The sequence below is a fragment of the Dermochelys coriacea genome, chromosome 8 (genome assembly GCF_009764565.3).
Source record: "Dermochelys coriacea isolate rDerCor1 chromosome 8, rDerCor1.pri.v4, whole genome shotgun sequence".
NCBI lineage: Eukaryota > Metazoa > Chordata > Testudines > Dermochelyidae > Dermochelys > Dermochelys coriacea.
The window spans coordinates 22,741,022-22,755,227 of NC_050075.1; the positions used below are offsets into that span (position 1 = coordinate 22,741,022).

Below are 14,206 nucleotides of genomic sequence, written 5' to 3' on the forward strand. Positions count from 1 at the left end.
ACTTGATTGACTACGCATCCCACACAAAGCATTTTTAAAAGCATTTAACTAGTCTGTCTCCTTTTCTTGGTACTTGATTCTAAGTGGTGTCAAGCAGCTATTTAAAAACTTTGATCCTATAAGACATCTTAGCTTTTGGTCCAGCTAGCTGAGCTGGTACGTACAGCCGGCGCATAGCATCAATGATTTTAAACAGCCTGGGCCTAGACATAAATTACTCTCCCAAATAATATGTAAGTTCTTGAGTTTCCTCAGGTCCACCAGGCATGCATACTGCAGTGTTACTGTATTCTGCTGCAGCTCATCATCCACAGTATTTATTATTCGTCATTTGGCTGTTTACTTAGCTCTCTCTTCTGGTCCTAGCTAGAGACACCCAATCTCCTTATGGTCAGAGGTGGATCAGGACGAGCATATCAATATTATTACGAGTTACAGTCACTTCCTCCACTTGACACTGTGAGATGAGGATATACTCCCTCGCCCCCCATTCCCCAGCTTGGGTTTCTCAGTCATTAAAGACCTAAACAACATGAGCATCCCTGGCTGGATTCTGGTTTTGAACTTTGTTTTCGAAGGGCACATCTGCACTGCAACTGGGCATGTGCTTCCTAGCTCGGGCAGGCAGACGCACGCTAGCATTGCTCAAGCTAGCGCACTAAAAATAGCAGTGCACTGTGTGTAGGGCAGTTGGGGCTCATTGTCCGGTATGTACCCAGGGGGTCCTTGCAGCTTTGTTCTCAGGGGTCTAGTCCAAGCTGCTGCCCACACTACCCACAACTACACTGTTATGTTTAAGGTGCTACTTCAAGCAGAGCTAGTCTGTGTCTGTCAGCCCAAGCTGGGACGCACACTCCCAGCTGTAGTGTAGAGATGCCTTGAATGACGTTATTGCTGGTGAAAGGTGATAGGGTGAGAATCCAGAAAAGGTAAAGCTTGTGCAGTCGCAATGCAAGGTTCACCTGTGTGGCCCCATCAGGATGTCTCATCCCCATTACAGAGAGACCATCTTTCATTCTGAGTGGCTGGGTTCAGCCTCCTGGACCTCCTTGTCTGAAACTAGTGTGTAGGTCTGACCAGAAAAAAATAATTTGGTTTCACAAAGTGTGTTGAGGTTTTCAAAATCAGGCATTGGAACGCAACCTTTCCTGAAGTAAGACTCTCCCCAGCCCAGTGGTTAAAGCACTGCCTTGTGATGTGGGGAGCCCATGTTCAAGTCCCTGCTCTACCTAATTCAGAGCAGAGTTTTTCATCCCTGATCACTCCAAATGAGGCAGCTCAAGGACTTCATCCTGGGTCTCCTATATCCCAGGCCAGTACCCTTATCCCTGGGATGCCGAGACTCAGACTGTCTCTTTTCCTGGACCTACAAAAGTGATGTTTCTGCAAAATGTTTTGGTTTAGACAAATCATCGGTTTCCACCAGAAAAAAGTTAATCAGCAACATTTCAACTGGCTGTAACAGTGCTGGTTTTGTGGTGCAGATACTGATCTAACAGGAACTGGGCTGAAACCTATTTGGCACAGCCTATGGAATTGATGTTGGATGGGAATGACTTCCTGGCACTGCTGAATGGGGATGGATTTTCAATAGAAAGGTGCTTTTTTTCTGCTCTATCTGATGTTATTTGCTATAGAATAATGTTCTTCACATCCCACTCCACAGCAAACACCATCCAATGGAAGCCAAGCAGCCAGCAGTCCTCTCCTGAGCTTTCATCAGAAAAAAGCAACATCGTTTTTTCAAATTATTAGGGGAGAAACAAACCCCAAACAAATAAACCAAGAGCATGATTTTATTATTTTGCTTCATGTAAAGTCATTTATTTGTGCCTTGTCAATAATTTAATTAATCCAAATCTGTTTCTAAAACAGAAGTGAAAATGTGTAATTCATTTTAAACCATTAGATATAGTCCTGCCATCTGCACAAACAGGAATAGGATAGCTCAGGCTGTATAACTCATGAAAATATGTATTGGATTCAATGGGACACCACGTAGCAGAAAAGATATCATGCTAAATGAATGCTGACCTCTAATATTTGTGGGGGGTGGTATACCCTGCAAGAGCCTGAGATGTATAGGTCAGGTAATTACTTTTCTATTATAATGTTTTTGCACTGAGACAAAGATCATTATTTTACTCATGAAGGAACATGTACCAATTTAAAAAGCATTTCCATTCAGCCTCTGATTTTGTTCCTGGAAATAATTGTGGGTGCAAATAACTGGATGCTCATTTTACTAATTAAAATATTTAAGTGAAATGCAACTGCAGATCCTGAGTGCAAAAGCAAGGTTCTTTAAAAAAAAAATCTGGTTCCATACATTCTCCCAAAGCTTTAAGGTCTTTGTGAAATCAGTTATTTCCACTAGGTCAACATAGTCCAAGACATCACCCTAATCTTTTAATCATCTTCAGTGAGTCAATGAAGGTCATAATATGTTCTGTTTCTAAGATATTTATTAATATCCCTGACCATCTCCAGCAGATACATAATCATTTCTTCCTCTGTATTCTGATTTTTTCTCTCCTGTTTTAAAATGACTCCCTGTTGCCTTCCAATCCCCTGCTTTGTCTCCTGCGCTCTGTTATCCCGGAAATGTAAATCCTATTGTGCCTTCGTTCTCATTCTCTCTCTCCTTTTGTGTTTGCAGAAATCACATGAATTTCACCTTTCATTTTCTCCAAGCTTTAAATTGGATAATAAGCGTAGCTGTAATTATTTCACAATAACCCACTCAGGTGTCTAAAGGCCTGATCTTGGCAATGGCTTAATGCAGGCAGACCCCAATATCAGTAGAGGTTCACTGTGGGACTCCTTGGAAGTTCTGCTAGCTCTGCTCCTGTAAGGTGTCCAATTGACTCCAATGCTGAAGAGCAGTGTGTGCATGCACACTAGTGATTCCCAGTGCAGTATTAGAGCCTGAATGATTTTAACCAATTCACTTCCAAACCATTATAACAGCTGGGAGCCCATGGCATAACATGTCTAATAAAAGCTGATGGAGAAATACTACTGCTAATACAGCATGACTAATCCATATGTTCTAATTGCTAGGTAAAATGTGTAAAAGTCATTTGGAAAACATTGGGTGTTTACAAGAAACTAGGAACTGAGCTTGACAAATAATTAGAGAAGACAAAACCTCAGCCCACACTAATAACTAGATAGATGAGCTTTTTCAATGTACCTGAAAAACTGTTTTAGTATCTCCTTTATATGTGGGATTTTGTACATTCATTCAGCATCAGCGTTTCACTTTTTTCCTTAAGTGACTTCTGTATTCTTACTAGCCAATAATTATTTTGTCTGAACTTCATTCCCTGATAACAGCAAACTCTTCAATCCCCACAGTATTAAACAAGCAAACGTGCTCAGGAGGCAAAATGTTCAAATTTGAGAAAAACAATGTCATGCCGAACCACTGATTTTAATTTACATCCATATCCACTTCTTCCATTATTAAGAGCTCTGCATTACTGTAAAAAGAAAAGGAGGACTTGTGGCACCTTAGAGACTAACAAATTTATTTGAGCATAAGCTGTAGCTCATGAAAGCTTATGCTCAAATAAATTTGTTAGTCTCTAAGGTGCCACAAGTACTCCTTTTCTTTTTGCGAATACAGACTAACACGGCTGCTACTCTGAAACTTGCATTACTGTAGTTGCATAATTAACAAATATTCCCATTTGACAATAGATTATTCAAAAGGCACATGCACAGTAACGTATGATGGTTGAGTGCTCATGCTGTGTCTTCAGTGATACATACTCTGTTTAAGGTTTCAGAGTAGCAGCCGTGTTAGTCTGTATTCGCAAAAAGAAAAGGAGGACTTGTGGCACCTTAGAGACTAACAAATTTATTTGAGCATAAGCTTTCGTGAGCTACAGCTCACTTCATTGGATGCATGTAGTGGAAAATACAGTGGGGAGATTTATATACACACACAGAGAACATGAAACAATGGGTTTTATCATACACACTGTAATGAGAGTGATCACTTAAGGTGAGCTATTACCAGCAAAGGGGGGGGAGGGACACCTTTTGTGGTGATAATCAAGATGGGCCATTTCCAGCAGTTGACAAGAACGTCTGAGGAACGGTGGGGAATAAACATGGGAATAAACATGACACATTACACAAAGTAAAACCATTTCCCCATGTTTATTCCTCCCCCCACCCCCACTGTTTCTCAGACGTTCTTGTCAACTGCTGGAAATGGCCCACCTTGATTATCACTACAAAAGGTTCCCCCTCAGCCCCCTGGTAATAGCTCACCTTAAGTGAAAAGAAAAGGAGTACTTGTGGCACCTTAGAGACTAACAAATTTATTTGAGCATAAGCTTTCATGTACGCCATCGACTCCATCAACTTCAGTGGAACTATGCCAGTTCCGATGAAGTGAGCTGTAGCTCACGGAAGCTTATGCTCAAATAAATTTTGTTAGTCTCTAAGGTGCCAAAAGTACTCCTTTTCTTTTTGCAAATACAGACTAACACGGCTGCTACTCTGAAGCCTGCCACCTTAAGTGATCACTCTTGTTACAGTGTGTATGGTAACACCCATTGTTTCATGTTCTCTATGTATATAAATCTCCCCATTGTATTTTCCTCTGAATGCATCCGATGAAGTGAGCTATAGCTCACGAAAACTTATGCTCAAATAAATTTGTTATTCTCTAAGGTGCCACAAGTACTCATTTTCTTTTTACTTCTATTTAAGTTCCCTCTGGGGCACAGTACCACACAACTTGTGGGAATAGACTGTAGAAATTTCATAAGTTCTCCCTGATGGGTCAAAAATTGTTGTGTATGTAGGGGGTGCATGTGGAAGTATGCAAATAAATGTGCATTTCTCTGCCCATTCTATATTGTGTTTCTACACCAATGAGGACACACGTCTCCTCCTACATCCTCAAAAATTAGAATGAAAAGGTCAGATCCTCAGCTGGTGTAAAGGTGCATAACTCCTCGACTTCAGTGGAACTATGCCAGTTAGAGCAGCTGGTAGTCTGGTCCTGAACCAATTTCCTGCTAGTCCTCACTTGGAGACAGCCTCTAATTGTGCCCTTTGGACTCCTGGAGCTCTGCAAAGCTGCTTACCTCTTGATGCTGAAACGCTGTCGGTGAGATTGCCAGTATTGCCAATCCCAAATGTTCAAAAATCATGGGTCAGTCTCACTAAAAATCATGAGATTGGCTTTAAAATCATCAGATTATATAAAAATAATAGATTTGGTGGGGTTTTTTATTTGCCTTCTGCTTTTTGAGCCTTTAGGGTGCAATAGGATCAAATTTTGAAGCTTTCTCCGCAGGCATGAGGACTAGAAACTTACTTTTTCTTCAAGAATGAAGGCTGAAATCATCACATATCCACTTGACTCCAGGAGCTCAGGCTTTAAGGAAAACAATAATTATCATGAGACTTTCAACAAAAAAACATGAGAGTTGGCAGTGCTGGATTTCTTAGTAACTATGGCTCAGTCCAGGCCTCTTTTAGGATTTCCGGAAAATTTTCTGACCAAATAAATTCATATCTTTGTCTTCCTTTGTGGAGTATTCCTTTGGTGTCAGTTCAGCCATGATGAATTCTGCAGATGAGCCCAAAGCTGGAAGGGGTTAGATAACAGGCCAATTGCCATCTTTCCTCTCTGAATTGGTCTGTTCATGCAATAGGAAGGCTAGAATCACAGCAGAAAACTGAAAAGGAGTACTTGTGGCACCTTAGAGACTAACAAATTTATTTGAGCATAAGCTTTCGTGAGCTACAGCTCACTTCATCGGATGCATTTGGTGGAAAATACAGAGGGGAGATTTATATACACACACAGAGAACATGAAACAATGGGTTTTATCATACACACTGTAAGGAGAAAGAAAAGGAGTACTTGTGGCACCTTAGAGACTAACAAATTTATTAGAGCATAAGCTTTCGTGAGCTACAGTTATTATTTAACTAATAAATTTGTTAGTCTCTAAGGTGCCATAAGTACTCCTTTTCTTTTTGCGAATACACACTAACACGGCTGCTACTCTGAAATTGTAAGGAGAGTGATCACTTAAGGTGAGCCATCACCAGCAGCAGTGGGGGACGGGAGGAAAACCTTTCATGGTGACAAGCAAGTTAGGCTATTTCCAGCAGTTAACAAGAACATCTGAGGAACAGTGGGGGGGTGGAGTGGGGGGGGAGAAATAACATGGGGAAATAGTTTTACTTTGTGTAATGACTCATCCATTCCCAGTCTCTATTCAAGCCTAAATTAATTGTATCCAGTTTGCAAATTAATTCCAATTCAGCAGTCTCTCGCTGGAGTCTGTTTTTGAAGTTTTTTTGTTGAAGGATAGCCACCCTCAGGTCTGTAATCGAGTGACCAGAGAGATTGAAGTGTTCTCCAATTGGTTTTTGAATGTTATCATTCTTGCCGTCTGATTTGTGTCCATTTATTCTTTTACGTAGAGACTGTCCAGTTTGACCAATGTACATGACAGAGGGGCATTGCTGGCACAGGATGGCATATATCACATTGGTAGATGCGCAGGTGAACGAGCCTCTGATAGTGTGGCTGATGTGATTAGACCCTATGATGGTGTCCCCTGAATAAATATCTGGACACCCATTGTTTCATGTTCTCTGTGTATATAAATCTCCCTGCTGTATTTTCCACCAAATGCATCCGATGAAGTGAGCTGTAGCTCACGAAAGCTTATGCTCAAATAAATCTGTTAGTCTCTAAGGTGCCACAAGTACTCCTTTTCTTTTTGCGAATACAGACTTACACGGCTGCTACTCTGATGAAACCTGGCAGAAAACTGAGTGACCACCTACTGCCCTGAATCATAGAATATCGGGGTTAGAAGGGACCTCAGGAGGTCATCTAGTCCAGCCCCCTGCTCAAAAGCAGGACCAATCTCCCATCTTTATCCCAGATCCCTAAATGGCCCCCTCAAGGATTGAACTCACAACCCTGAGTTTAGCAGGCTAATACTCAAACAACTGAGCTATCCCTCCCCCTTGATCCATGCCGCTCCTTACTAGCAAGAAACAATCAAGAGTTTGTGGCACTAACTCTTCATTTGCAGAGACAAATCTACCTATAGTGCATCTGTAGTCTGGCCAGTACTCAAAATGTCATCACTCAGCACAACTCGCCTCTCCCAGCTACTGCCCAGCATCCCCCCTCCTGTAAGCAAATCCATCACTCCCATTCCTGAGCAAGCTAAATGGGAAGTTTGCCAGGGCCCACCTCTCTCTTCACCTAGATGCTACGAATATCCTTCATGAAGAGCAGCTGGCTGAAGCTGAGCCTGAGTGTGACATAATAACCCCTCAATACCAGTTAGCAAAGGGTTCAAAGTTCTGTAACAGCAGGTCTGCCAAACTCACTACCCCAACCACACTGCTGTCATACTATTCACCCAAAAAGGTTCTTGCGAGGGGTCTAATGGAAGCTCACGTCACACTGATCCTCCTAATCGTTGTGTGATGTATGTACGAGTGATAGTTACGAAGTTGTAGGTATGTATTGAAAATATATTTAGAATCTGTGTCCCAGGAAGGGTTGGCAAGCTCATTCTGCCAGACAAAGGGGTGTGGAATCACATGCCTTGGTTCCTATGTAAATCAAGCATTGTAAAGCCAACACAAGGAAGGTCCCATTTACATGTGAAAGTCTAACAGGAAAAACAGGTGGGGGGAGAAGTGAAACAAACAGGAGTGGCAAAGACACCTTGGAGTCAGCACCTTAGGAGAGAAACCATAGGGAGTTGTCCTGACTTTGGGTGTAAGAAGAAGGCACCAGGACCCCCTCTTTTGTCCTGCACTTGAAGGGGTAGCTGGGTACTACAGTTATACCCAACCAACCTTGGATGAAACGCTGCAAGAGCGAGCTTAGGTGAGAAATTGCTTGAGACAAAGTTAGCCTATTAAAGTCTTTGTCTAGAAGAAGCGTGTTATACTTTGTTTTGTTTGTAACCCATTGTTCTTATTGCCCTGGCTCACTATCTCCTAAATCTTTACCTTTGTTAATAAGCTTACATTTGTTTTCAGTATGAATAGATCACAGTGTTATGTTGTTATATAGGAGCCGATACTCAGTTGAAACAAACAAGCTGGTGTGTGTTGCTGTTCTCTTGGGAGTAGCGCGCCTGGTAATTTCTGTGCATGTCCAGTGACAGGGGATGGACACTGTAGCAGGATACTTTCGGAATGGCTCACGAGCTGGGGTGCACCTATTGTTAACCTGCAAGACAAAGTGGGGGCTGGCAGAGCCTGGAGGAGAGTGCTTGAGTGGCTGTAGGGCTAGCAGTGTCAGGGAGCTGACCTCCAGCTGCCACATGGAAGACTCCCTCATGCTTGAAATGGGGGTGGGGTAATGAGGTGATCCGTGTAGTCCTGGGCACCCTGAGAAAGTGTCATACTTGGAAAGACTGATGCAATGCTAATGAGGAGAGGGATGCACTTTGAAGAACCTACCACCTCTATAGCATCACCCTGCCTTTAGAGAGTCCATAGCCTGGATGTCCACCTGGACTGTTCACTGCTTCTGGATACTGCAGTATCCATGACTGCCTCCTAGTGTTAGATTCAGACTTAGCCACAGTGATGCATGGTTTTCTTACATCCAGGTTTGATGGTTGTCCTTTTCTGTATCTCAGGGTGAAACCAAGGCCTGTTAGAAGCTATAATTGGTTCAGAACCCAGCACCCTGGCTGCCTACTAACACCAGGGTGACCAGATGTCCCAATTTTATAGGGACAGTCCCGATTTTTGGGTCTTTTTCTTATATAGGCTCCTATTTCCCCCACTCCCGTCCCGCTTTTTCACACTTGCTGTCTGGTCACCGTAACTAACACAGGCCACCAAGAGCCCATTGTCCTCAGGCTCTACTCTGCACAGCTCCCTGGTGAACACCAAGCCTAATTAAAGGTCTCAAAGCCCTCCATGGACTGGCCCAAACTGCGTGGAAGATCCTGCAAGATCAAGGCCTCCCATGACAGCTGCATTCCACTGGTTCAACAAAACTGTCCCTCGCAAAGGTGAAACTTGTGTGAAATTCCCGGCATGCAGGCTCACAAAGATGGAGCAGAACCCAAAGGACAGTAAATGATCACAAACATTGGCATCTTCAGAGCAACATGCAAGGCCCACTCCTCCTTCAGCCTCCTCTTCCCACACCAGCAGCACAAACCAACCAGCTAATGCCCTGTCTCTGCTGACAGGAGGGGAAAGAAATACATATAGCATCATATGTACACTTCAGAATTCAGAGAAGTGTTCTGGTATCATGATGATGGGCACCATATAGGAAAGAAGGAGGGACAGAGAAAGATAAATAAAATAGTCAGATAACTCTAAAAAAAGCAAACAAAAAACCTAGCACCATGAACAACTATGGCACTGTATAAATTAACCCATCATCATCTTCACGGTGACAGCATGTACTGCCACCCTCTCCCAGGAGGAAAAGGAACATCTTTTGTATAGAGATATTCAATGCAGCCTGACATTTTGTTTCACAGATGCAGCCACTGAGCTACCATTAGTCTATTATGAATACTCCATTCAGGCAGGCACAATTACAGTTCCCTAATCAAGGTGCCTTTGATCACAGCAACCCCGTTGTTTCTGGCTGCTTTTAGTCCCACTGTGCTCCCAGCAAGTGAGCCTGTGGCTGTAAGACCTGCCTTTGAAGTTGTCTTTTGTTTTCCCCCTAAATATACATGGTGTCTTCCTCTGCTGAGGAACGTTATTAACAAGGCTGGGTGTTCTGACATGCAGTTTTGCTCAACATAATTCGTGTTTTGGCAAGTGCATAACCTACCCCAGCTGTGCAATAGCCATCTGTGGAAGTATTGAACAACGGGGAGAGAGTTCTGTGCATCTCCAAAAGAGAAAATTACCTTGTCCTTTCTAGTTTTGCATAATTCACATCAGACAAGGACTGATTATCGTTGGCTGTTTTCTGGTTCTTTTCTAAAGCAAAGTGATGCAAGGCAGATTAAGTTGTCATAATTATCACCATCTTTTCTCCTAACACTGTCAGGAAAACCTTTATTTCTATGGCAAATGAACTCTTTCAAATCAGATGTAAATAGAGGGAAGTGGGAGAGGGAGAATGTCCAAGGATAGAAATCAGATGACTTCTTTAACACTCCTTTTCTTAGATCATCCACATGATCACTGACTCATATTGGATGATGGCCTGGGATTGTGGGGTTAGAAGGAAGGAGCAAGGAGTTTAGATTACACTAATCAGCTTGGTTATCCATTAACGGTCTTTCCTGCCGCTCCTTGGGTCTCTGCAGACCATGGACTGACAAGTGAGAAGTGCAGTAAATCGTAACATTTGTCTAGCTTTGAATTGGTTGGTGAGTTTACAGAGGTGGAAAGCTGCTGGGAGCTAGTATTGGCCATGCTACAAGTGGTCTCAAAAGTGGAGCAGAGGGAGGGAAGCACAGGAGGTGTGAGGGAGTGTCCATGGAAAGATTTAGAGTAGCAGCCATGTTAGTCTGTATCCGCAAAAAGAAAAGGAGGACTTGTGGCAACTTAGAGACTAACAAATTTATTTGAGCATAAGCTTTGCCTGTGATTAAGAGTCACGGGAGGGCAATCGCAGGAACTAGAAAAACAAAACCACTCATTTCAACAGCTGTCCAAGAACCAATGACCCAAGGCAGCTGGAAGCAGAGCTCCTCAACAAATGCTATGAAACTGTAACTGTGCTACAGTGAAGGCTTGTTAACATTTTTGAATGGAGCAAGAGACACATGTTGGTGATTCTCTAAGCCTTAATTGCCCTCACTGAAGTTGTGCTGAGTTCAGTAGATATCTTCCTAATTAAGTGTAATTTCCTTCAGGTGCTAAATAAACCCCATTCTTGTCTTGGGCATCCGTGAAAGGTTTGCACTTCCTAATTGGCAAAATTTTCCAGCTGAACCTCACCTGTAGTTAAATTTGACCCTTTGCATAGAATGGTGAAAACCTGACTTTATTGCTCTAAAGGTTTCACTGGCACCAGCATCAAAAAATCTCTTCTTTGGGTAAAAGAGTGCAGTATTCCTGCTGTTGTGGCCACCATCTGTGCTGACAGGAATGGAGAGGCATTTGACCTGTAGGGTTAACACCACACCTGGAATATCTGCACACCTGCCATCTCACAGTGCATTGGTATTACTCCCAAAATGTCACCTCCAGAGGGGCTTCAATGCTGCCAGCTGGCATGGAACTTTTTCCTGTGGAATCTGGGTAGGTGTCTGGGAACAGCCTGTAGGTATCTGGGAACAGCCAGTTGCCTGCTGTGAAATGTTAAAATCTGAAGGTTTGAGAGTAGCAGCCGTGTTAGTCTGTATCTGCAAAAAGAAAAGGAGTACCTGTGGCACCTTAGAGACTAACGAATTTATTTGAGCATAAGCTTTCGTGAGCTACAGTTCACTTCATTGGATGCATGTAGTGGAAAATACAGTGGAGAGATTTTATATACACAGAGAACATGAAACAATGGGTGATGATTATCACTACAAAAGGTTTCTCACCCCGCCAGCTCTCCTCCTGGTAATAGCTCACCTTACCTGATAACTCTTGTTACAGTGTGTATGGTAACACCCATTGTTTCATGTTCTCTGTGTATATAAAATCTCCCCACTGTATTTTCCACTACATGCGTCCGATGAAGTGAGCTGTAGCTCTCGAAAGCTTATGTTCAAATAAATTTGTTAGTCTCTAAGGTGCCACAAGTCCTCTTTTTTTTTTTTAAATCTGAAGGTTCCCAGTAGGAAAGCATACAAAGTTGTGGTATTAAAAGCTACATCATCACATGTTTTCTCATGTGAGAGGGAAATCTTGGGGGGACTGGGGTGTACAAACCTAGGGGTTGCTTTGAGCCCAGCTCTAGTTATAATACTATCTTCTGCACTTGTTTTTAACCTAGCTTAACTGGCTTCAGGACAGTATAACAAGTGGTGGTGTGGTAAAAAAAAAAGAAGTGAGTAAACTAAACTCTATACTCCCTAAATGAGAAATGGGTAAACTCTATTTATCAGGATTACCCTCTACTATGTTACTAAGCATAATACCTCTGTGTATCAAGTATAAAGGGGTTGTGATGAAGACAGAGCATCCTTTCTCCTCTCTCCCTTATATACTTATAAATATTTTCACTCCAAAAACTTGCTAAACTCAGTGTTAAGGAAACACGGGTGTTATTTCCTGATAAAAACACTAAAAAGCAAGGAATTCCTAAATTAAGACAACACTCCAAGTACTAGCCTGCTACCATCATGACACTCCAGCACAGTAACACACTAATATCCTCTCTGCCATACTCATGTTCAATTCAGCAATACTGTCACTCAGTACACATCAAAGTACTGAAAACTTTTCAAAATAAAAGCTTAGATTGTGGAGCATCCACTCAATGACAACATAGATTCCACGATGAAGATATTTGGTAACAGTTAGGAAGGATATGGAAGTGGTGTAACCAGTAGGGTTGGTACATCAATAAAGTTTAAAGGGAGCCTATATCTTAGCTTTTGCCAACCTAGAAAGGAGTCAATTAGCAAATTTCATAAATCAGAAATGTATTTAGTAGATATATCCTAGAAAAAGTTACCTATGAAAAAACAAAAATTCTGAGGGACCATTTAAAAATGATTATTGCTCAAACTAATTGGCAGATTTTCAATTATCTGAAAATTCTCACAAAATTCATTCTGTATTTTAAGTCCTTCTTGTTCTGTATATTAGGCGAAGATACACTATTTTATTCCTACATTGTGAAGAGGATTTTCCTGCTTAAATCCCTGCTTCAAGGGCAAATCTTAACTATAGAGACATTATAGAATCTCCATTATATGAACACATACCCATCCACACATTTGTGTAATAAATAATACTTTTGTTTTCAAAAGTATGTAGTAATTTTGGATATCTTAGATTTTAGGTACCTCTTGTGGACACCAGGTAGAATAGGTTAAAAAATGAAAAAAATAATTTCACAAAAAAATTCAAAGTGTTTATCTAGTTTTGAAGGGTTCAAAACAGAACAATTTGTATTTTTTTTCCAAAACGGTTTTACTTTTCATATTTTTTCTCTTCTTTCTTTCTTTCTTTCTTTCTTTTCCACAAAAATTAAATACATAACATTAACCATGTCTAGGGTTGGGTATTTTAACCCTTTTCCAAATTTTTCCTTTTTCCTTTTGCTACTTAGCAAATTTTTGAAAACTTTTCCAACTTTAGAAAAATTACAAAGTGGCAACAGTAAAAAGTAAAAGAACAATGACATGGACACCATTAATTCTATTGTATTCAGTGGGAAAAAAGGAACAAAAAGAGTGCATAAAGGGAAAAAACCAGAAATACAAAATGTCACAATTCTAAGATTTTCAGTTTTGGTGAAAGAATGGAACATTTTGAAAAAAAGAAAAAGCTTCTCAATTAAAAAAAAAAAGGTTGAAAATAAAATTAATGAAAAAATTCAGCCAGCTCTACTGAGATTTCTCTGATTTTCAGAAAGTGCTGAGCACCTACCTATGATAACTGGAACTTTTTTGTCTCAAGTTCAGCACCCAAAAAAATAGCTCTTTGTAATCAGTTTATTTAGCCCTATGGTAAACAGGCAGAGTATTTGCAGATATTCTACATATTAACCTTTCCTTTGAAAACTCCAGAACACATATGTGTCCCATATATTTTCCATAAGTAAGAAAATTTTATTTATATATTTACGCAAAACAGGTTTTTTTTTCAAGAATATTTTCCCCAAATTCTGGTGCAGAGGCAGATTTCAGAGAAAACTGTGGTCAGAAAGAGTTGTTTAAACACATGCATCTGCCTGAAATTATTTGCTGAAAGTTTGTGGCTCAAGACACCCTCATTTTCCCTGCCCTCCTCTGATGCATTCTCTTTTTATGGTTTCCAGTTCGAGTGAGGGGTTCGGCGTGGCAGAGAAGGTCGCATTGCTCACCTTTATCTCGGCGGTTATACTCATGGCCATCCTGGGGAACTTGCTGGTGATGGTGGCAGTATGCAGAGACAGGCAGCTCAGGTGAGCCAGCATGCAAGTCCACTCAGTCCCCTCCTTTAGGCAGAATTTTACAAGGACATGGCCATGTAATTTGCATGGGTGAGGGGGGCAAAAAACAAACCAAACCCAAACCCAGACAGCTAAGAACATAAAATGCTGTGATAAAGAACAGTC

At 41.4% G+C, this 14,206-nt stretch overlaps 1 protein-coding gene across 2 annotated transcripts in view; it reads left to right on the plus strand.

Moving 5' to 3' along the window:
• Window positions 1-14,206, plus strand: part of HTR4 (5-hydroxytryptamine receptor 4) — a 227,673-nt gene that overhangs the window by 91,339 nt on the left and 122,128 nt on the right. For both annotated transcript variants that reach the window (XM_043520172.1, XM_043520171.1), the window contains one exon: window positions 13,928-14,053. In XM_043520172.1, coding sequence (XP_043376107.1) covers window positions 13,928-14,053 — 126 coding nt within the window. The remainder of the gene's footprint in view (window positions 1-13,927; window positions 14,054-14,206) is intronic.